Below are 25,538 nucleotides of genomic sequence, written 5' to 3' on the forward strand. Positions count from 1 at the left end.
ACTTTGTATTCGGCCAGTTTATTAACCATATCATCAATGCGTGGCAATGGGTAGGCGTCCAAGTCGGTATATTGATTGATGGTTTGCGAATAATCGATGCATAGTCGCTGTTTGTGAGGTTTTAGAGGGTTCTTGACAATGACGACTTGAGCCCGCCAGGGCGACGAACATGGTTCAATGATATCCTCTGCTAGAAGTCGAGAGATTTCAGCCGCAATAAAAGATTGGTCTTCCTGATTAAAGCGCCGCGATTTCGTTATTATCGGTTGGCATTGAGGCGGAATACTGGCAAATAATGAGGGTTCATCAAGTGAAGCTGCTGATAATGCACAAAATGGTAATTTAGATGGTATATTAGAAATAGTAAGTCCGGGTTTGGATCCACCAAACTCAATGGTGAGTTTCTTATGCTGTTTTTGGAAGTCCAGCCCTAAGAGGAGATCACTACATAAGTCTTTGAGCACCGAAAGTCGGGTGAAGGGATACATACGACCATGAAGTGTCATATCAACAACACAAAAGCCGGAGATTCTGGTATTAAGTGATGACTGGGCCATCGCAATTGCCTGGTCCGATGGGAAGACATGTAGTTTCAATTTCGCAACAATCTGTTCCTTAATGAAACTATCAGTACTTCCTGAGTCAATTAAGGCATCTAAGGTATGCCCTTTAATTGAAATTTTTGTGGCTGCCTGAGACAGGTTCTGTGGGCAAGCAGCTGTAATTGGTGTCGTTGCACAGAGAGTGGCTAAAACTCTCGGTGTGCTTCTTCGGGAGAGAGCTCGAGAGGAAGCTTGATAGGTCCTAGCTGGAGCATCTTGATAGGCCCTAATTGGGGCAGTTCGGTAGGCCTTAGCTGGATTGGCCCTCGTAGAGGCCCTTGATAGGCAAACTTTAGCAAAGTGTCCTTTTTCCCCGCAATAACTGCAGATTGCATTGCGAGCAGGGCAGGTTTTCCTAGGGTGAAAAGCATCTCCACAAAAGAAGCATTCCTTCCTAGATTGCCAAGAGGCTGCTAAAGTGGGGTCGTCCTCCTTCTTCATCAGAATTATCAGAATTAGATTCCCCCATGATAGGGTTCACCTGAGACCGCTTGAATTGTCTGGTTGCAGCTACAGCAGCAGATCGAGATCTGGGCAGCTGATAGAGGTCTGCATTTCTCTTTGCCAAATCCAGTGAACAAGCTAGGTCAAAAGCTTTTTGTAGCTCAAGTGTTTTACTTTCTAGTAGACGCTGGCGTATAAATGGAGAGGCAATCCCGCAGATGAAAGCATCACGAATCATTTCTTGGCGGTACAGCTCAGCTGAGGCTGCCTGAAAGTTACAATCTACGCTGAGCCTGCGAAGTTCTTGCAGGAATTCGTCAATTGATTCCCCTGGCCCTTGTCGGGCTGTGGCCAGTAGATGTCTAGCATAGACCTCATTTGGGGTCTTCGCATACAGTTTCTTAAGTGCCCGAATCACCTCTTCGTAATTATCCCAGTCATCAACATATTCGAACACTTTTGGGGTCACATAATTGACAAGTATCTTCAATTTAGCAGGAGCATCCGCTTTACATTCATCCAGAAAATTCTCAAAAGTACGATACCAATGCTTCCATACCCTGCCAGCTGCTGGTGTATTCGGGTCCAGGTCCAGACGAATAGGTCTAAGGATTTTCTCCATGATGGGTGGTTCCCTGGATCCTTAACTTCCGAGTTTGTCTGAAGGTCTAGTATTTGTCAGTGTAAATACTAAGTTACTTAAATTGATGTAAGAAAAAGGAGACTTACCATCAAGTAACTTTAAAGTAAGCTTTAAGTAACTTATAAACACACTATATACACAAGAGAGGTCTTTACCATGCCTCTGGTAGAAGCCTCTTACAATACTGAACAGACCAGTATTTATACCAGTCCAACAGGAAGTGAGGTATGTACACAGTTCATAGTTCATAGTTCACAGGAAGTGATGACATAACTTCCCGGAAGTTATCATTTTTATCACAGTATGTAAGGATTTCTTTCGGACCAACAAGTGAATGTACTCTTTTGTAAATGTAAGCGCATTATAAAGCATATAAGAGAAAGGCCACTTGGGTCATTGAGCTCATTCCTTACACCAGGTACAATCTGCCCCATCACCTCAGAATCTCTGGAGGGAAGGTTCTGCTGCATTTTTCTAACAATACTCCACAATATCAATCTACATTTGATATGTAATCTATTATTTAAATTTATCCAGTTAGTTCCCACAGATTACGTTTTGATGGCCCAGTAGTAAAAGCACCTTTGTGTTCCAGGTGGTATTTGATTATCTTGGTCTGTACCTCTCCCAGATGTTTAACTCCTTTAAAAAATAACTGGATAATTGAGTCTGCTGAGAATTTGTTCCACATGTTCGCTATTGCTAGGAGAGGAATGAGGTTTAATCTATCCTTTTGTAGTTGTTTAATTTACTTGCCCTGATGTTGATTTGTTTGGTTGGGTTTCTGCACTGTAATAGTACAGTTCATATTTGACACTGGATTTCAGGTGACTTTTATAAACATGGTGACGTTAAACAACTGTATCTTGCCTACAGAACTGTGATGTGTGGTTCCATATTTCTAAGGAGCTGGTATTGTGGGATTGGACCCAGTGTTGAAAAGTGACCAGTCCATCATCTATCCATCTTTGACCCATCCTCCATCAGTCCTTGGTGTCTGAGAATCCTTCAGTTTGGATCTTGTTTGGACTCTGCTCCCTTGCCACGGATTCCATCCTTCTTTCCAACAAATGTCTCTGTTTCAACCAGCCCGTTTGCAACCTTGGTGCCCAGTTTGACCCCAAACTTATTTTCAGATCCCCTATCGTTTATGTCACAGACCACTTGCATCCACCTCTGCAACATTGGCACCTACAGCCCAACCTCAGCCCCATTGCTGCTGAAACCCTCAATTATAAAGCAGTAGTGACTACATGGCTTCGAAGTGCTTTGGGGCATCCTGAGGATGTAAAAGGCACTGTATAAATTCAAGTCTTCCTTCTTTCTTATTAAAAGAAAATACTGCAGATGCTGGAAATCTGAAATAAAAACAGAAAATGCTGGAAATACTCAGCAGGTCTGGCAGCATCTGTGAAGAGAGAAACAGTGTTAATGTTTCAGGTTGATGACCTTTCGTTAGAACTGGAAAAAAGCAGGAAATGGAACAGATTTTTAAGCAAGTCTAGTGGCTGGGAAATGGGGGAGGGGATGAAAGAACAAAAGGGAAGGCCTGTAATAGGCTGGAAGGCAGGAGAGATTAAGAGACATTGAGAGACATTAAGAGATATTCAAGGCAAAAGGGGATGGTAATGGGACGTGTTGGTTGTGTCCCGTGTTTGTCTTCTGAGGAGGTTTATGCGATTTTTTTGCTGTGGCCCGTCGGAACTGTCGATCCCATCTGATTACCTGTAATCATCTGGCATTATTCTCTGACGATATAAGCTGTGTCTTTACGCATCTCTCCACTTCACCTGACGAAGGAGCAGCGCTCCGAAAGCTTGTGATTTCAAATAAAACTGTTGGACTATAACCTGGTGTTGTGTGATTTCTTACATTTGTCCACCCCAGTCCAACACCGGCATCTCCACACCATGCCTTAGGATGTACTTTACATTAAAGGACTAAATAAATACCAGTTGTTGTAGGTCTGAGGCTTGTACTTCTGTGGAGATGATGACAATCTGAGGCACTGGAGAAGGTACAAAAAAGATTTACAAGGTTTACACCAGAACTGAGCGGTTATAACTATGAGGAAAAACTGAACAGGCTGGGGCACTTTTCTCTAGAAAAAAGAAGGCTGAGGTGACCTAATGGAGATCTTTAAAATTATTAAGGGGTTTCATAGGGTAGACACGGTGAAGATGTTTCTACCTGTCGGGGAGTCCAAAACTAGGGGTTATAAACAATGTTCCCTGTACTTTTTTTTGGGACTGCATGGCCTCTTTAAAATTCCGAGCATGCGCGGTTTTTTCAATTTAATAGCTGGCTCACCGGCTGCGCGGGACCCCTAGAGCGCTGAATGGCCGCACAGCTTAAAGGGAATATTGGTTATAAATATAGTCACTAATAAATCCAATAAGGAATTCAGGAGAAACTTCTCTAACCAGAGAGTAGTTAAAATGTGGAACTTGCTACCACATTCTGTGCTGTAAGTTCTATGTAATCTCTTCATATGAGGATTTGGTATGGAGAACAACTTTTGTTATGGTTGCCTAGTCTTTCCCTATCCACTAAAAGATTTCTGCTTTTCGGCTAATGAGGCAATTCATTGCATTAGAACAGGCTGTGACCCAATGCCAATGTTCAGTTACTTGAACAGACTCCAAGGACTGGTGGAAGGCAGCCAAATCTGTTTCCAAATTGGGCCCAATCACACTATTGTTTTTTTTTTCTCTTCCCTCAAGGAGGATAGAATCACATGCTGTAACTCTAGAAAAGGGAGAGATGCAGTCGTAAATATGATCTGCTTGATCTAAGGCCAAATAAAGTCTGGATTTAGCAGCAGCTTTCTACTTCAGGTGGTTACAATTGGGCTGCTTATATAACTGAATCTTACACTTGGTATTTTCTGCAGGATATCAATGAGAAAACTGCTTCAATATTGAGAGAGTGGTTCTCAAATATTTTCTGTTGCATTTAATTTCTTTTTTTCGGGAGTGCATTTACCTCTGTTTTCTCCCAATCATATTATTTGACTTTTTATGCCCTCTTTGGCCATTTGCTGGGAGGTATAATGATTGGTTGATTACTTCCTCATCAGATTTTTGTTCTCTCTGCAGGCGTATGGCACAGCCTCTACCTGGTGTGGCTCAGACAGAATACTAAGTAGAGTGGAGGTTTGAACCTGTGTTCTACTACACATTAGTGATATACTTGAAAAGGAAAAATTTGTAGGGCTGTGGGGAAAGTGCGGGGGAGTGGGACTAATTGGATAGCTCTTTTGAAGAGCTGGCATGGGCTGAAGGTGCTCCTTCTGTGTTATAAGATTCTACATGCTAAAACTCAAATGATCAGTTTCATTGCACCTAGATTTTTTTTCTTCAGGGTGTTGGAACATTTTCTGTTTCTTTAAAAAAAAATTAAAAAAAAATAGGGTAGCACTGTACAATATCAAATCATTGTCAACATGGATATAATATCTAATATTCATGGCTTGAATGTCCCACAGATCCTAGGTCTGGGACTTGCTTGCTTTGGGCAAAGACATACATAAAGTATCCATCTAAGTGGAGTAAATTTAATTGCTGAAGTACCTTTTCTGTACCAAAAGAAAGCACTACTGCACTGCAACAGTGCTTAAGAATCTGAGCTGTGTTGGTCAGATCACGTACAAATCTGCTCACCAATTTGTTTCTTTTAACATGATATAATTTCTTAGAAACCCATAAAGCATCAACAAGATAACCATTTGGTTATACATATGTATATTGGACAACTGGCTTGTTGAGAAAAGCAATGGCACAGACATAATGGGCCAAATGATCTTTTTCTATGTTATTTCATTTTATTATTGTGAATTTATATCTGGGCTGTCAATCATTTGTTTCTCGGGTTAGCCCAAAAATGTTCAGAATTTTGGCTTACCACTCCATTGATGAAATGAAGCAAAATTTCAGTGATCTGTCTTGTTAGTGACAGAAAAAAACAGCTAATTCAACCAATCAGAGGTGGATTTTTAAATGATGTAGATCCCTGTTCCAAAATGGGCGGTTGGTTTGATGGGTGCCCAGGAAAAAGGGTAGTTTACTGCATTAAAAAAAAATTAAAGTAGAGAATATCTACCCCAATTTATCTTATTCACTGTTGCTGGGATATGGTTCCACAGGTGTAGTTGCCCTCCAGTACCTCCTATAACTGGCCATTCCTTTTTTGACCCTGAGCAGTATCACCAATTTTGACCTGTAAGAACCAAAATGCAAAAAGAAAGAGAAGTGGGTTTTAAGTCCATTTTTGGATGCTGGCCACAAATTGAATTTTTGTAAGATAAAAGAATAGAGTTAATACAAACGAAGATCTGATGAGGGAATCTTTAGGGATGCAATCTATGAATGCTTGGATAGGAGGGACATATTAGGGACACCCTAGATGGCTTCATAAAAAGGTAATGTTTTACAAATCTAATTGTATTTTTTGAAGAAGTTACGAAAATGGTGGATGAGGGAAACCCGGTAGACATTGTCTACTTGGACTTCCAAAAAGTTTTTGATAAGGTACTGCACAAGAGGTTTCTCTACGAGATTAAAGCCTCTGGTATTAATGGTAATATGTTGAGCTGGATTGAGAACTGGCTGGCAGGATGTAGGCAAAATGTAGTTCTAGATGGATTTGGATCTGTTTGGAGAACGGTCACCAGTGGTGCCCCGCAGGGATCGGTGTTGGGACCGTTGCTCTATATTTTTATTAATGATCTGGATGTATGTGTTGGGGCCACGATCTGCAAATTTGCAGATGAGATGAAGATATGTGCGAGTGTTAGGCCTGTAGACGATGCTCAACTGCTTCAGGTGGATCTTAATGTGTTTGGAGATTGGGCGCGTGACTGGCAAATTATGTTTTATTTGATTAACTGCAGTGTTATGCATGTGGGCAGGGCGAATGCTCAACATTCATGCACCCTTCAGGGAAAAGCATTAAAAAAGGTGGCGAAAGAAAGAGATCTGGGCGTTTTAGTGCATAGATCTCTAAAGTACATGAGCAATGCCATGAGGCAATAGCTAGAGCCTATAAGGTGTTGGGGTGCATTCATAGGGCAATTGATTATAAGAACTAGTCATACTATTTTGTCTTTGTACAAGACCTTGGTCAGGCCTCACTTGGAATACTGTGTCCAGTTTTGGTCTCCTCACATGGTGGGTGATATTGAGTCTTTGGAAAGGGAGCAGAGGAGGGTCACTAGACTAATTCCCATTATAAAGCATCTTCGTTACCAAAATAGGACAAAAGAGTTGGGACTCTACACTTTAGAGAAGTATAGACGTATGATCTGATTGAGGTTCATAAGATGATGTGTTCCAGTTGACGGTTTGTTCCAATTACAGGAAACTCTTTTAACTGGCACCTAAATAACCGGAAATCTCTGTTAACCGGCAAAATTCAGGAGTAGGTTCAGGTAAGTTTTACTTCATATTAGTGGCAGTTCCTGGATCTGTGGCTGTGTAACTGGGGTCCGTGCACTTGTTGCTAAGCAACAGGGATGCTTGTTCTGTGGCCGGAGTTCCTGCACCTGTTGCTAAGCAACAGGGAAGCCTGGATTTGTTGCTGTGTACGGAGCTCTCGTACCTTTTAACTATATCTCTCTGTAATCCGGACATTTTGATAAACCGGCACCACGCCGGGCCCGTTGGTGCTGGATAATAGAGTTTCCTGTAAATAGGTTAGAGAGGACCAGGGGTCACAAATTTAAGTTCAGATGTAAGGCCAGATCTAATGTAAGGCCAGATCTAGGTTAGATATCAAGAGGTGGTTCTTTTCCCAGAGAATAGTGGACCTCTGGAACAGGCTGCTGTCTCGTGCAGTGGATGCTGATTTGCTGAATTCTTTCAAGTGAGAGACCTGTTTCTAGCTGAGGTGGAGATCATCTCTTACAAAAGGCAGGTACTTCAGGGAATTCAGGGTCGGAGTGATCTCCTGGACTAGTTTTGATTGCCTAAATGGGTTGGAAAGGCATTTCCCAGGTTTTCTCCCCCCGGCCCTGGCCCCAAATTGGTCTGGGTTTTTATCTGGTTTTTCGCCTCTCCAAGAGATCGCATGGTTTTGGATGGGGTGGAGAGTGTATGTATTATGATACATAAGGTATCAGTTGCATGGGATAGGCTGTCTGTCATTGTTCGTATGGTTGCTTCATATCTCTTTAATACTATATTGACAATTTCATAAAGTAGAATTAATGAAGATTCTTACAGATGTTTATGGAGGCAAAAGTGTCAAATTTGAAATGGAAAGAGCATTTCAACATACTGATTAATTTGCGCTATCACACTTAATTATCTAACTGATTATTGACACAAATTAGTTCTGGGATAAACTAACTATAGAGACACTTTCTGGTAGACAATCCGATAGTAGCTAATTGGTTTCATAACTGTGTGTGTCTGTCTGGTCAGTCACATTTCTTAACTGATGTAGTAGGTAGAAGAACAGATCAATTAACCTAAGGTTTGCAGAGATCAGAGGCCCTAGGGGAATGTAATCATATCTTTGGTGGGCCCACACAAGAAGCAGCCTGATTGCGGTATTTGTGTTAGGATGGTAGATAGTTCAGTGAAAGCAGCGCATGCCTAGGTCCAATTCATGCACTGTGTCATTAATGGGGGGGTGGGGTTAGGAGAAGAGGTTAGTTAAACGTCAGAAGTTGTGGAAAGAAAACGTTAATGTATTGGGCTCGTAGGGTGCCAGGCAGTAGCTTTGTGCAGGACTTCAAAATAGCGTTGCCAACTGTCTTGCGTGTTCCTGCCTCGGACTTTCAATACATGCTCTCATCAGAAGGTGAAGCAAGTAGCCAGTCTCTGAACAAGAATTCAGTAAAGTCGGGCGCAGATGTCACTAGCAATTATTTGGCAAAGCAGCAGAGTCACTCGTGGATTATTTTTTAAAACGCAATAACAACATTCCTGCATGCACAGTGCCTGAAATCCCTTTGTTTTATTTTGATGTTTCATCAGTCAGTTATGTGACACAAGGGCAGCCAGGGAAAAGGACAACATTTTGTTGCATGACAAACAAATTGTACTGAAATGGCTTTGATATGTAGGCATTGGCTTTGACTGCAACTTGGCCGAATATTTTTAGATGTCATAACATTTGCCTTTATAGTTTTGAAGTTTGTTTGTATTTTATGTCGAGATAGAAGAAAATGTTTTGAGAAATAAACTTGGATTAAGTGGGACACCATAAAATAATGTTTTAAAAAATATATATATTTAAAATGCAGAGGTGAATAGATGTTGTAGATGGAAGACAATTATTACATTCAGACTGTGATACTGGAACTAGTAGGCTTAAAATGTACAATCCTCAAGGGAGCACAGATAGAAACAAATTCTTCTCTTCCCCCCACCCTCCTTCATCTCACCACATAAACAGTCTAGAAGAAGCTGTTGAAGCTAAGCCTTTTTTAAAAGGAACTGTTAATATCTGGTTTGGAATGGGATTAGAGGTTATAGGAATAGACTGAGATCAAATACTTCATAGAGCACAAACAACAACAACTTGCATTTATATAGTAGCATCTTTAATTTTTTTTTGAAAAGTCCCAAGGCCCACTATTGATGGAATTGGTTAGAAGGGAGGCTGCAGGCCAGGGCTGAACAATGGGAGATGGGAGGATGGATGAATATTCCAGTGTATTTCTCAATTATATTTGGGGATATGCTCGCATTCAAGATGGCCCTGCACTTTCCAACGAATAAGCCTGGGAAAAAGAAAATCAGTGACACGTGCAGAAGATAGCCCGTCAGTACCACAGCTCTCCTGAGAGTTAGAAATTTGATTTTCGTGTATGCTGACTGCACAGCAGTGGCAGACCATGCAACATAGACATGAACTGAGAGTATGAGACCAGGAGCCAGAGAGAAGGTAGCGGGGCTGCACGTTCAGAATAGACAGGAGAGTGGGAGCAGGCCTGGAACAGGTGATTGTGCTCCCCAGAATGAGCTACAGTACCATCCACCATAATGACTTATGCTTTCAACCCCAAATTGTGACCTAAATTTCTAGTCTTGTTATGTAAGCGCATACAGTATTAAGAACTTTCCATCAGACAATTAATGATTAGAGTGGAGTCTATGATAGAGCAGATTATACATAGTTTGTGGAAGGAGCGGGCTTGTTGGGCCAGACGTCCTTTCTTGCATTATATATACTGTACATACACTGGAAATTTAACTTTGTAAGATAAGGAGAACTTGGCCTGATTTAGGCTTTGGGAATAACTGGCCACAGTGCTCATCTGGCAGTGTTAGTAAGGTTTTTCTTGACCAGGCTCCCCAGGCATAATGATACAATTTGCATCAAAGAACATTGCATTGCAAAAATGCTGGTGCATTACTTCCAGTTGTCATTGTGAAGAACATGATGTGCAGCTGCAACTCCTCTACAAACATTAAAAAGACAGTACCTCTTTGAATTTGAAAGAATTGCTCAGTAGGAATGCTACAAGTGACCTCCTCAACTGTGGGCTAAGGAGAGAAACAAAATCCCTCCGGGCTGCTGATTGCTAGCCAGTGACACCTACTGGAAAGTGAACTTCAGGTGAGGGCTGGGTTGGGCTTGGCTGTGATGTACCCAGTGGTTGGGTTGCCTGTCGGCACTCGCTATCTGGTCATTTTGGCAGGATACTAGAGGGCAGCTGGCATCCATGGAACTGCATTACAACTGTGTTGTCGAATATGTTAGCCACTAGCCACATGTGCCTTATTGGCAATCCAGATGTGGATACTTGAATTTCTGACTAGGAAGTAAAAAATGAGTAAAAGACACCATAGTTGGGCATGTGATCTCAATACTCGTATTCATACGGCACGTGCACATGTACTTTAACCTTTTGTGCATTTGTTGGTAAAATGGTAAGACAATAAGTAGAGTATATAAATGCTTTTCTTCCTTGGTTACTGAATGGTGGTACGGGAGGGTGGGAGAGTCGGACATCGGATGGGGGGTTTGGGGGCGGGAGAGTGGGATGGGGGGTTAAAGTTGGACATCGGGTGGCGGGGGGGGGGGGGGGGGAAGAGAGAGTTGGACAGGGGGGTTGGGCGAGTCGGATGGGGGGATAGAGTCAGACGTCGTGGGGGGCGGGAGAGTTGAATGGGGGGGGGGGGAAGTCGTACGGCGGGGGTGGTTGGAGGGTTGGACGGGGTGTGGTTTAGAGATTGGGGGAGAGTCAGAGGGAGTTGGACATCGGGGGTGGTGGGAGAGGAAGTCAAACATGGTCAGGGTCAGATTACGGGGATGGAAGCAGGTAAGTCTGGTAGGCCTGGGGCGGGGGTGGAGCACACCTGCTCCTCCTGGCCCATAAGCAGTGCTGGGAAGATACTTACCTGTTCCATCCAGCTGCTGAAACCCAGCCGTCCATCTGGAACTGCTAAAAGTTTAGGTACGCAGCCTCAATAAACATTTTAATGAGCGTCCCGCCTCTGGAGAGCAAGTTAGTCGCCTGGTCCCCCCTCCGATCTGCCTGCGTGGATGGGTTGGGATCGGATTACCCATTAAAAAAATTTTTTTAAACTTACGGCCTACCCCCCACCCCAGCCCTTTGGGGCAAAATTCCCCCTATAAGTCTAACTTCAGTCGTGCAGTCAAGGACATTGAGGAAAATATACTGTGCTCTTTTGCCAAATTAATAAGCTTCTCTTTGCTTGTATCAAAGTTGTCTTATGTGAACTCACTCTCAACTGTCGCACACAAATCAAAACCTCTCTCATTAATCTATGCTTAAGCTTCTGTGGGAATTGTGGCTGCATTTGGGGGTGAGAAAGAATCATTCCTTGGCAACAGTTTGCCAGTGACCTGCTGGGAATTGCAACAGAGCTGCTGTTCCATGCTGATAGCGTTTCAGTAAATACACTGTGACTAATGTTCTTTGACCTGATGCATAATAATAAAGTGTTCTGTATGTACAAATGGTGAAAGTTATTCAGCAGTGTTAGCAATTTAAACAGATATCACGAATACCAACTGCGTTCGATGTGTTCTTCTAAATGAGCCTTTTAAATATTAATGGCTTATGGATAGCTGGTTAGTATATGCAAAGAATGTGTTTTAATGATGGGCACAATTTGAATTGCACAGGCTGCAAACTGTCATTGAGAATCAAAGAATTGCGTAAATAAGGTGGACGATAAATGAAATCAATCCAAATTTAAGAGAAAGATGGTGATATTCTTCCACCAAACTTCTGCCTCCCTCTCCTGAAGTTGTTAATTGATGCTGCGTACAGTTCAAAAGAACACTAGCTGTTCTCCGGCACCTGCTCCTCTCTTCCCAAGCATGGTGGTGCTGCGCCAATTGTAGCGCCCTTACTGCTGCCCTGGGTGAGACCAGCAAATTCAACACAAGACTCCACAGAGTTCAAACCTGGGACCTTTCTGGTCTTTGTGTCCCAGTACCACACCAGCCTGCTCCATGACCTGTTGATTGAACATTTAAAGCAGGGCTGGTCAATATTTTCAACTTTCAGCATAAACTGAACTTGAAATTGCAGTATTAATATATTTCCCCTTTTTACTTCTGTGGTTAAGTGTGATGCTTTGTTTAAGTGTTTTGCCCATGCACTTATTTCCCTACGTGTTGAATATGTCCTTTGTTGTTCTGCACCCCTCAGATTGGGATTGAATGTATGGGCTGGGAAGCTAAATATTGCTTTCAAAAGAGTAATTGGGTGATCACTTGACTCTCTCTGTAGTGAGTTACCAATCTTGGCTGTTGAAATAAAGAATAGATTTGCCTTCCAAAGCTAGGCTTTATTAACTTTAAAATCAGCAGCATATCTTTCCACATCCAGTCCCAACTAAGCTAGAAAAGGACTGAATTTAAGGTAGCCACAACACATCATGTGATCATCAACTACCAATGAGATTACAACACATATCCCAAGGCCGTTAACACACAACGAATCACAATACTTTTACTAATCAAGGAATAATCACCACATTCACCCCTCCTTTTAAAATATACTCCAACCGAATAACTTTTACAATTTACAATTAATTATTTACAACTAAACTATGCACGAGAATAAAACTATTTACATAACACAATACTAAATGAACAACAAATAATAACATTACGCATAAGTATTAAGTATCTCTCAACTAAAACAATATACTATAATATTTCAACAATTTTTAAAACATTACTATCAATTTAAAAGTCCATTTTCAATCGGTCGACCGGATATCTTGTTCGTGTCGACCTTCTTAACCTTGGTGAAATTCCTTGCCCTCCCACGCCAGAAGGCACAGAAGTATCTTCAACAGGAAGGCTATCCATATCCCGATTCTCAACGGTTTCCGGATTAGAAATCCCATCAGAAGATGAACTAGGACGGTCATAAACATCTATCAAAGGCTGACTAATAGAAGTATGATTATCTGCAATCGGATTGGAAATATTCGTAGTATCTGTAACAGCATCCACATTATCCGAATCATAACCATTATTAATATTCTCAGAAGAGGGCTGGCCCCCACAAGGAGCCAAGTCTTTAATTGAAACAGTACTTTCTTTCCCATCTTGGAATCGAATATGAGCATATTGGGAATTTGCCTCCAACAGCTCCACCTCCTCCACCAAGGGGTCATATTTTGACAATCTAACATGACGTCGAAGCAACACAGGTCCCTGCATAGTGAGCCATGAAGGTACCGAATATCCCGTAGTAGATCTCCGCGGATAGTTAAAGAGCCTTTCATGGGGGGTCACATTAGTAGCCGTTGAAAGCAATGATCTAATGGAATGCAGGGCATCAGGCAGCACCATTTCCCACTGTGTATTCTTAAGGTTCCGGGATGTCAACGCCAACATAACTGCCTTCCAGATCACCCCATTGTATCGTTCACACTGTCCATTACCCTGGGGATTATACGGGGTAGTTCTATTAGTAGAAATTCCCGACTCTGAAGGTATTCCTTCAACTGGGAAGACATAAAAGAACTTCCCTGATCCGAATGGATATACGCAGGCATCCCAAAGATGACAAAAAGTTGAGTCAAACATTTAATAACTGTAGCAGCTGATACATCTGCACAAGGAAAAGCAAAAGGGAACCTTGAAAACTCGTCCACAACAGTAAATATATATCTGTTTTGGGTAGTTGAAGGAAGAGGTCCCTTAAAATCAACACTCAAACGTTCAAAAGGAGAAGTAGCCTTTATAAGATGAGCTCGTTGAGGCTTAAAGAAATTCGGTTTACACCGAGCACAGATAGAACATGATGAAGTCATCCGCTTGACGTCTTCAACTGAAAAAGGCAAGTTCTTACTGCGTACAAAGTGTATCATCCTCGTAACCCCAGGATGACATAAGGCATTGTGAAGATTAATAAGCGTATCTCCGTGAATCACAGAACAATAAGCCCTCGACAGTGCATCAGCAGCAACATTATCCTTCCCCGGACGATAAACTATGTCAAAATGGTAACATGCCAACTCAATCCTCCATCTCATTATTTTATCATTTTTAATCTTTCCAAAATGTTTAACATCAAACATAAAGGACACAGATTTTTGATCAGTTACCAACGTGAAATGTCGCCCCGATAAATAGTGTCTCCATTTACGCAATGCTTCTACTATTGCGTATGCCTCTTTTTCTATTGAGGAATGTCTTTTTTCACTATTATTCAAAGTACGTGAGAAAAAGGCCACAGGTCTTCCATTTTGGTTCAAAGTAGCCCCAATTGCAAAATCCGAAGCATCCGTCTCAATCACAAAGGGAACCTGCTCATCAATGGAATGCACAACTGCTCCTAAAATATCCTTTTTAAAATTCTCAAAACATGTCCTGGCCTCCCATGATAGAGGATATGTCGTAACCCGAATAAGAGGCCGGATCTTCTGTGAAAAATTTGCAATCCAATTAGAATAATAAGAAAACAGTCCAACAACTCGTTGCAAAGCCTTAGAATTAGTAGGACAAGGTAAATCGATCAATGGTCGCAGACGTTCTGGATCTGGTTTAATCTTATTTCCCGAAATAATATACCCCAATAGATTTACCTCAGTAGTCGAAAAGATACATTTCTCTTTGTTAAAAGTTAAACCAACTTTTTCCGCAGCTTGAAGGAATCTTTTTAAATTAGAATCATGCTCCACCCTTGATTTGCCACACACTGTGATGTCATCTAAGTATGAAAAGGTGTCAGAGAGGGAGTTATCACTTATAAAAGCATCCATTGCCCGTTGAAAACAAGCAACACCATTAGTAACACCAAATGGTATTCGGCAAAACTGATACAGCTTTCCACCAGCCTCAAAGGCCGTATATGGTTGATCCTTCTTAACAATAGGAATCTGATGATAAGCACTCTTTAAATCAATAGTGCTAAAAACTTTATACTGAGATACTTTATTGATAAGCTCATCAATCTTAGGTAAAGGGTACGCGTCTAATTGAGTATACCTATTAATAGTTTGGGAATAGTCTATCACCATTCGTTTCTTGTGTCTCTCATTAGTCGTGACAACTACCTGTGCTCGCCAAGGCGAACAACTAGGTTCAATGATTCCTTCCAATAAGAGACGTTGAACTTCAGAATTAATAAATTCTCTATCCTGACTACTATATCTTCTTGACTTGGTAGCAATTGGCTTACAATCCGACATCAAATTGGAAAAAAGTGACTGGAGGAATAGATAAAGAGGTTAATCCACAAATAGATAAAGGTGGCTTAGTCCCTCCAAATGAAAGACTAAGAGACTCGTGTAACTGAAGCACATCATGTCCAATCAAAATATCCGCACAGAGATTAGGCAAAACAGATAGGCGTATATCAGTATACGTATTACCCAGAAGAACCATTTTCACAAAGCAACAACCAGCTATTTGTGAAGTAAGGGTCGTCTGAGCCATACACACCTGATACGTAACAGGCGAAATTTTCAAATGCTTCTCCTTCGCAAACTGAAGACTTATAAAACTCTCAGTACTGCCCGTATCTATAAGGGCCTTCACTTCCAACCCATTAACTTGAGCCGTAACTATAGCTTTATTTAGGCCATGAGCAAATGCAGCAGAAATTGATGCAATAAATGCCCTATCTAAAGGCTGAATAGTCACAGAAGAGGTAGTGGAGGAAGACCCTCCCACACCAGGAGAAGGGAAGGTAATTGAACCTGATGATTTGCACACACGTGCATAATGACCTCTCTTGCCGCATTTACTACACACAGCCTCCCGAGCAGGACACTTCAGACGAGGGTGCCGGATATTCCCACAAAAATAACACTTCTGAATCCTAGAGGCAACGGCCGCCGAAGTAGAAACTGTTTCAAAATCTAGTAAACCACTCCCATTAAGTCCACATAATTCCTTTTCATCCGAAACTGCCGAAACCATAGTCGCAGGCCGATTAAAAAGAGCATAAGAATCCGAACTTCTCTGAGCCACATCCAATGTAGAAGCTTGCTCAAAAGCACTTTTAAGATCCAGAGTCTTATTTTCTAACAACCGCTGACGAATTGATCTAGACAGTAATCCATTAATAAAAGCATCCCGTACCGATTCGTCCTTATATTCTTCAGCCGTCACAGCCTTATAATTACAGTCAACACTAAGGCACCGAAGTGCTTGTAAATAAGTATCCAAAGATTCTCCCACCTGCTGCCTACGGGCAGATAGAAGATGACGTGCAAATACCTCATTCTTTGGTTTAACAAAAATCTTTTCCAATGTAGAAATAGCCTCTTCATAAGTTTTACAGTGCAAAATATATTTATATACATCCAGGTCAATGTAGTTGATCAGCATATTCAGCTTATTTAGAGCCTCTTGATCCAACACGCCCAAAAAGTTTTTAAATGTGCAATACCAATGTTTCCATTTATCATCCACTCCAGCAGAATTGGGGTCAGCCTTGAATCGTTCTGGTTGAAGATATCGCTCCATTCTAACAAAAAGTTAATAAATTGAAATAAAGAATAGATTTGCCTTCCAAAGCTAGGCTTTATTAACTTTAAAATCAGCAGCATATCTTTCCACATCCAGTCCCAACTAAGCTAGAAAAGGACTGAATTTAAGGTAGCCACAACACATCATGTGATCATCAACTACCAATGAGATTACAACACATATCCCAAGGCAGTTAACACACAACGAATCACAATACTTTTACTAATCAAGGAATAATCACCACAGCTGTGTTGTTGGATGTAGGTACAAATCACTACAATTCCTTAGAAAGAAGCACTTGCTCCTTTCTGTGAATTCCCCACAGTGATGCAGCTTTCACTGGAGACTCTATATGGTTTATGGGGCAGCTGGATACTGATGTAGGTGCCTCCTTGGGTACATACTAGGTCTGCATCACACTGTGTTATTCGATTACATTGTTTAGTTTTTAAAATTAGGATTTTATTTAATGTGAATTATTCCCTATATTACCTCAAATCCTTCTGATTTTACGGCACTGCAGAGAAAGTGGGCAGGCAGCCCACTTCTTCGGCCTGTGTCCCCAGGAGGCACAAAATACAATTTAAACCCTTCTATAGTGGACCTACTTGTGGGGATCTGACTTATCCGGTGTAGTAGTGGACAAATCAGATCAGTGCTGTGTGGAACCAAGTGTCCTGGAGTCGCGTGAGGCTGAAGATCAGGGAGTCTGAAGCATAGGGGAGAGGAATGTTAAAGCAGTGAACCTGGAATTGGTGGGGCCGGTGTTGGGATGCAAAACCAAGGAACAAGGAGCCTGGTCACTCACTAGGTACAATTTATCCAGAAAAACAGAAGATCTGTATGTATGTGTTAATGTGATTGGCTTGGTGCAGATGTGGTTTGTCCAGTTTATCTGATTGGCACTGTAAGTACAGTAGATGGTGTCAGCATGGCAGAATGCCCATTCCCTTTTCCCTTCCTCCCTCCTGCACTGAGTTGTTGCAATTTCTACTTGGTCTCTGTGGCTCAGCGGAGGAACTAAAAGATCAAACTACTTAGTTCAAAATGACTAAAAGCTGCTTCAAATAATGAAACAATTGTTATTCAAATTAAATGTGTTTGCTTTTCTCAAACCAAATAAAAGTAATACAGTACTATCTTGACTGCATGCAAAGCAATCTCTGGTGGCGGAACCCCATGGATATATTCTTTCAGGTTGGGAATCCAGCCACTGCACTAGACCAGAAAATCATTAGGATTATTCTGTAGCCGACAATTTATCATCTCATCTCTCTGTGGAAAACTTTGGCAGAGAAAGGGCGAATGAAGGCACATTCACCTACGTGTCTCCAGTATGTCGAGGCTGATAATTACACTGATCAAATGGCACCTTTGGGACTGTGGGTTGAAACCTTTAGTGACTAAATTTCCTCAATATATTGAAAACTGGTGCATATTGGTTGATTTTTGGTGTTTCTGTATAATTATGTAGATTTTTTTTTTATAAATAAAGTATATCAGATGCCAGAATCTGACTTGACTAATGGATCTATAGTCAGATAACCTCCCAGCACTCCCTGTCAAAGCTCACACATGAATAATTACCAATTGGGTGAAGTACAAGAGTGCACCTACTGCCGATGGTACCATATCCCAGCAAGGAGGTGATGCCTTCAGGAAATTTGCGGGGGGTAGATGCAGTGGTGGGGGAAAGTGAAGGGCTGCAAAATAACCTCTAAATGCAGGCAGAGGTGCTGAAATCTAGCAATATTCTAAGTGCTATCATTAAATTGAGTGCTTGGTGAATTATTTGCTTAAAAAATAATTCTCCTGTAGCAGAATGAAACCGTAGGACTGAGTTACCAAACTGTGTTCTGATTGACGTATGACAAGAATAGAAATAACATTCCATCATGTAGGATCCTTAGAGATCAGTACGAGCTGGATTTTTGAATAAGAAAAAAGCAGTTGCAGCAAACTCGTATATGAGGCTCTGTAACTTGGGGGCAGGGCCATTATTATGGGCGGAGATGCACAATCGTGAAACGTTGAGAAGATTTGGGCGTATTGCACTTTCGTGCGCATGATTAGCATTATAGTAAGGTGTCGTGATGTTCTTCATAATGTGCGTGGCCACGCATCAATCGGGAGATCCCGCGCAGGCCGCTCACAAGCTGTTGCTGCTGGAATTTAAAGGGACCGCGCACAAAAAAAAAATTAGAGGGAATATTAGTGTCATGGTGGGTGTGAGAAACTCTCCTACTGTGTTCACTTGAACTGTGCAAAGAACCTAGCAGTCAGTTGTAGTTTCGGCCCTTCCAACCTTGGTTGTGGCAGCGCAGAGCATTTTGAGCTCTGTAACTCTAGGGTGCATGCCTATAGATGGAGAAATTTGAGGTGATTAATTAAAAGTATCTCATAAGAAACTTTCTGCACTGCATTATAATGTATTAGCTTAAGTATGATTTGTTTGCCTTCATGGCATATTGACACCATGCACTAAATAAGCCTAGTGACAACACTGCAGAGATTTTTTAAAATTCCAAATTTCAGTCGGGGATTCCTTCAGTGTTTGCATACAGACAAAAACCAAAATTAGACATTGTAACAAAAAATATAGAAGGCTTATTCTTAACTGATCAAAGAAGTGCTTCCAGGAATTTCCCCCCCCTAAACATTAATCTCTACTTTGCTCTTGATAGGGGCCTGTAAATTCATGTTTTAATCATGGTGAACAATTATAGATGAGACAGACTCAGTAAAATTTATATGCTCTTATAAAAAATTTATTTTGTTTTAAGCATTTATGTAAGTAATGCAAATGTAAGCATGGAATAGCTAAACAGTTTGTGCTTTTATGTTGCTTTCTGAATATTCTGTGCACAATTTTATGTTCACTGCAGAACGTGCCACTATTTTTAACTGTTGGTAAAGATGCTGCATTTTTTTCTGCACTTTTATCCTCTCTTCACTTGAAGGTGCCTAGTCTTGCACTAGATTTTGAGCACCATTCATCTTCTGATATGTTGTACAAATGGCCATTCTTCATGCCTGAGCCTGGACACTGAATGTCAGTAGGCAGTTGAAGGCCTGCAGCTGACCCTAATCTTGACATCTTCCTACATCCACACACTTTCCAGAAGGGGTCACTGGATTGTAATCAAAAGCAGCAACCCTGGCTGATCTCCCCTCCTCTGTTTCTGTGCCAAGCCAGAGGCTCTTGTAGTATATTATTAGCTACTGAAAAATATATTATTAGCTACTGAAAAATAAAGTATGGCCTACTTGTGAATTGGGAAGGTAGAAGAAGTGTTTACATAGTTGGGGCTGGTGAAGAATGTCTTTATATGTGTGTTGCTCTGCTGGCTCTTAATTTGCAGGTTACTTTTTAATAGCTCCTTGTTAGTTGTGAATTTCACTTATTTAATTGAAGAGTTGAAGTCTGAGTGTTAAAAATGAGCTGGGGCCAATTGTGGCACCTCAAATGAAATTGAGGATTTTCAGCTTGTACAGCTGAATACAACATCATATAGTGCCTTTATCATTAAACCATTAGGGAAACCAGGTCTGTGCTTGTGGTCTTGGTTGGTGGCCTAGCCCATCGTTGGCTATTTTTGCTCATTGATGACACTGCAAAGGATTTGGGTTTGTGCTGTCCCTTCATCTCTGAGATGTGGGTTCAAATTCATTACAGGCTAATGGAATGAAAATCTCGCCTCTATTTCTGCTCTTTGCTGACAGGAAGGATTCCATGTGAAATTAATTTGGGGCTTAGTTCCTAATGGGCACAGGCACAATACTGGCACAAATTAGCAACTTCACTTAGGGATGTCAATGCTATATTTGGTATGGAAACCAGAAACATCACTTACACAGAAAATTTTTATAAATTTGATGTTTAAGTAGAATGTTGGGGCAAAATATGGGAAGTTTTACTCTGCATTTGATCTACGCTGTATCCAACACAAAGTACTTAATGCTGAAAAAATGTTCATTTGCCAACAGTGACATACTTTTTTTGCTCATCAAGGAGAAGTATCATCTTAAAGCATCTAAATTTAGGACAGAAATATTGTAAACTGGTAGCACTGCTGATCTATGATCTCATCCTATGTTGTGCTTTTCCATTCCCCTGACAGCTGGCTAAAAAGATAAGAGAGAAGTTTAATCGCTACCTCGATGTAGTGAATCGTAACAAGCAGGTGGTGGAAGCATCTTACACGGCTCACTTAACATCGCCGCTGACGGCCATCCAGGACTGCTGCACGATTCCGCCTTCAATGATGGAGTAAGTATTTTTTCCCACTTTGCAGATTCCAACAGTCAATCTATCAATGATTATATACGTTGCATTAGTGATCTTGTACAGTAGGAATTTTATCAGTTACAGCACAGTCATTCTAATGATTTCCAAGCTAATTTTTTTAATGCTTTCTGTTGCCCTTTTCTGAGAGTGCTGACTCTTGCTAGAGTACAGTTCCATGGTATTTCCAGGGTACAGTTCCATCGGTGTTGAAGCTCTCTGGTACCTCATGGCAACTTAGACATTAAATGTTGGCAGGCTATGTGACGGGGTCGGGGTTATTACAGCAGTGTCCAATTTCACCTACACACAAAACGGCTACATATACACACACGGTACAGCAAGCATCACCAGACAACAATCAGGACAGAAGCCTGTATTTTCTCTCCCTCGCTCGGGTATTGATGCCAATTGTAGTGCCACTACCTTCCCCTCAGCTATACCTGCTAACTCAGCACAGACTGGGGATTTTTCTAGTCTGTTTGGCTTAGTATCATATTAGGCAGTGTATTTACAAACTGAACCAACCAAAAGTTTACTGTACACTTGATCTCCTAATCTCTGTCATGCCTATGTAACCTGAGTTCCTTCTGTGTCTAATTGCATGCCCATTTTGGCTGCAGCTCTGGGCCCGAGCCTATTATGTCTATCTGCCTTTTTTTTTCTTTTGGCCCTTCTCGTGCCTTTCTCTTCTGTCACCCAGTCATGCCACCTTTCATTCCTCTTTTTTAAATTCATTTATGGGATGTGGGCGTTGCTGGCAAAGCCAGTATTTATTGCCCATCCCTAATTGCCCTTGAGACGGTGGTGGTGAGTCGCCTTCTTGAACCGCTGCAGTCCGTATGGTGAAGGTACTCCCAAAGTGCTGTTAGGTAGGGAGTTCCAGGATTTTGACCCAGCGACAATGAAGGATCGGCGATATATTTCCAAGTCAGGATGGTGTGTGACTTGGAGGGGAACTTGGAGGTGATAGTGTTCCCATGCGCTTGCTGCCCTTGTCCTTCTAGGTGGAAGAGGTCGTGGGTTTGGGAGGTGCTGCCGAAGAAGCCTTGGCGAGTTGCTACAGTGTATCTTGTAGATGGTACACACTGCAGTCACGGTACGCCGGTGGTGGAAGGAGTGAATGTTTAAGGTGGTAGATGGGGTGCCAATCAAGCGGGCTGCTTTGTCCTGATTAGTGTCGAGCTTCTTGAATGTTGTTGGAGCTGCACTCACCCAGGCAAATGGAGAGTATTCCATCACACTCCGTACTTGTGCCTTGTAGATGGAGGAAAGGCTTTGGGGAGTCAGGAGGTCAGACACTTGCCGCAGAATACCCAGCCTCTGACCTGTTCTTGTAGCCACATTATTTACGTGGCTGGCCCAGTTAAGTTTCTGGTCAATGGTGACCCCCAGGATGTTGATGGTGGGGGATTCGGCAATGATAATGAATTTGAATGTCAAGGGGTGGTGGTTAGACTCTCGCTTGTTGGAGATAGTCATTGCCTGGCACTTCTGTGGCGCAAATGTCACCTGCCACTTATCAGCCCAAGCCTGAACGTCGTCCAGATCTTGTTGCATGCGGGCATGGACTGCTTCATTATCTGCGGAGTTGTGAATAGCGCTGAACACTGCAGTCATCAGCGAACATCCCCATTTCTGACCTTATATTGGAGGGAAGGTCATTGATGAAGCAGCTGAAGATGGTTGGGCCTAGGACACTGCCCTGAGGAACTCCTGCAGAGATGTCCTGGGGCTGTGATGATTGACCTTCAACCACCACAGCCATCTTCCTTTGTGCTAGGTATGACTCCAGTCAGTGGAGATTTTTCCCCCGATTCCCATTGACTTCAGTTTTACTAGGGCTCCTTGTTGTCTCACCCGGACAGGACATACCTGGGCAGTTTTCCACATTGTCGGATAGATGCCAGTGTTGTAGCTGTACTGGAACAACTTGGCTAGAGGCGCGGCTAGTTCTGGAGCACAAGTCTTCAGCATGATAGCCGGGATGTTGTCGGGCTCCACAGCCTTTGCTGTATCCAGTGCGCTCAGCTGTTTCTTGATATCACGTGGAGTGAGTCAAATTGGCTGAAGACTGACTTCTGTGATCGTGGGGACCTCAGGAGTAGGCTGATATGGATCATCCACTTGGCACTTCTGGCTGAAGATGGTTGCAAACGATTCAGCCTTGTCTTTTGCACTCATGTGCTGGGCTCCACCATCATTGAGGATGGGGATATTCATGGAGCCTCCTCCTCCCGTTAGTTGTTTAATGGTCCACCACCATTCACGACTGGATGCGGCAGGACTGCACTCTTCAGTACTTTGCTCCCTAAATTATTACTTTGACACATCATTGCACTGTCTTCCTAATTTCTTGCTGGCTTGAATCCTTCTTTGATAAGCCCACAGGGTATTTTCCCTCTCCACTCAACCTCTCTGCAGCCTTTGATATGGTGTTGACCACACCGTCCTTTTCCATTGACTCTTCTGGGACTTTTCTTACTTGATTCCACTCTTGCCTAACCACTGATCCTTGGCAACATCATCCAAAGACATGAGGTCAGCTTCCAAATGGATGATGACAACACCCAGCTCTACCTTTTCACCACCTCTCTTTCCCCCCACCTTGCCCAGCACTGTCTTTGTGCTGTCTGACTGCTTGTCCAACATCCAGTCTTGGATGAACGGCAGTGTCCTCCAGTTAAATATTGGGAGGACCAGAGTCATTGTCTTTGGCCACTGCCACAAGCTCTATATCTTTGCCAACGATTCCATTGCCATCCCCAGCTACTTTCTCAGGCTGAGTTGGGCTGTTCACAACCTCAACGTTCTATTTGACCCAGAGCTGAGCTTCCGACCCAATATCCTTTCCATCGCAAAGACCACTTACCTTTGTAACATCACCTGCCTCAGCCCATTTGTCGCTGAAACTTTTATCCATGCCTTGTGACCTTCAAACATGACTATTCCAATGCTTTCCTGGCCTTCCATCCTCCAGCTCATCCAAAACTCTGCTGCCTGTACACTATCCCGCACTAAATAATGCTCACCCATCTGCTGATCTACAATGTCTCCTCATCCCCCCCAAACCTTCAATTTTAAATTTTCATCCTCATATTTAAGTTGCTTCATGGCCTCACTGCCTCCCTATCTCAGTAACTTCCTCCATCCCTACATTCCCCAGAGCACTTTGTTCCTCCGACTGTGGCCTCCAGTGCTCTTTCCCCCGCACCCCCCCCCCCCCCCAATCCTCATCTTTCACCTCTCAACTGGAAACCGTCTAGGCCCTGTGCTCTGGAATTCCCTGGAGGGCCCCATACCCTCCCTAAACCCCTCTGCCAAGCAACCTCCCTCTTTTTTAAGTCCCTCCTGAAAACCTACCTTTGTGACCAAGCTTTTGGTTATCTCTCTTCATATCTCCTTCTTTGGCTTGGCATTCATATTTATCTGTTTACACCTATGTGAAGCACCGTAGGACATTTTGCTATGTTAACGGTGCTGTATCAGTGTAAGTTGTTGGTATGCCCCCACAGTAAGTCACAAATGTTCATGTTACTTCCATTAATAAATGATTGGTTAATCCACTCTCATGCAAAAATATGCAGACTTCTGTTAATTCTTACTTCCCTTGTTTTGTGTGAGTGTGTCTCTCTGTTTCTCCTCCCCCTGCCCATAATAGTCAAATCTGGCAGTTATATATCTCAAACAATTCAGACAAATTGATAAAAAAGAATGAATAAGTCAAAAAGAAAACCAGGCCCACTCGGTGATGCTAATCTGAATTCATCCAGCCACTACTAGATGGGTGTTGCTGAAGACTAGCCTATTGGTGATGAATATAGAAGCTAAAGGCACACCACATCCGGACCTTCCCAGGATGGTGCTTTAGGACTAGTAATAAAAGCCCTTCTCCATTTTGGGAGCTGATGTGGAAAAGGATTGCAGACATGCCCAAGAAAGTGTGCTGATGACAACCCAGTACTGGTGAGTACCAGGAGCTTCTTGGACTCTGATACAGCCCTTTTACAGTATAAGTTAATGAGCCTCATGGATTCTTTTTTGGCATCAGCAATTGAGAGTTTAGACCCAGTTATCCTGTCTAAAAGAACCCTTCTGCTGTATAACTAACTTTTGCACTGATGACTACCTATTAGAGCGTAGAGTGGCTTAGAGACGCCACGCACTGCTTCAGACAAAACAAAATGGCATTGTTCCAGGTCAGGAAAATTACTTCAGGCCCAGCCTCTGGAGAACACTCGAAGTATAAACACTCTTCCAGCTCACAGCAGGAAACTGGGAAGACCATGAAAGCCATGACCACTCTAGAATGCTTCCTGATGTGGCCCTGCTTAAGCAGCACAGCCCTACTTAGGGTGATGGGTAACTGCTCCATTGTTGGCTTTAATTCCAGTTTGCAGCCATTGCTGTCACCAACTGTATTCATTTTTGCGTTTGGAATAGGCAGTCTTTGGGATACATCTGGAGTTTCTGTTGAAATTAGTTTCTCCATTTCACAGACGAAAAATTATTATTCCATTCTTTTATCTGCCACAATGTCAGTCAGAGCTGGAGCAGCTGTTTGACTGTGTGGCTGCTCTAAGCGCCCTAAGTTACCACATCACCCAAATCAGAAGTCTCATTACTTATTTGTTTCTTTTCA

General features: G+C 42.3%; 1 protein-coding gene across 1 annotated transcript in view; it reads left to right on the forward strand.

Moving 5' to 3' along the window:
* Positions 1–25,538, forward strand: part of cachd1 (cache domain containing 1) — a 247,767-nt gene that overhangs the window by 112,154 nt on the left and 110,075 nt on the right. Inside the window, exon 3 of the mRNA XM_085982697.1 lies at positions 20,733–20,881. Coding sequence (XP_085838823.1) covers positions 20,733–20,881 — 149 coding nt within the window. The remainder of the gene's footprint in view (positions 1–20,732; positions 20,882–25,538) is intronic.

This window comes from Somniosus microcephalus, chromosome 3 (genome assembly GCF_052327205.1).
Source record: "Somniosus microcephalus isolate GS21.2 chromosome 3, FLI_Smic_1.0, whole genome shotgun sequence".
Lineage (NCBI taxonomy): Eukaryota > Metazoa > Chordata > Chondrichthyes > Squaliformes > Somniosidae > Somniosus > Somniosus microcephalus.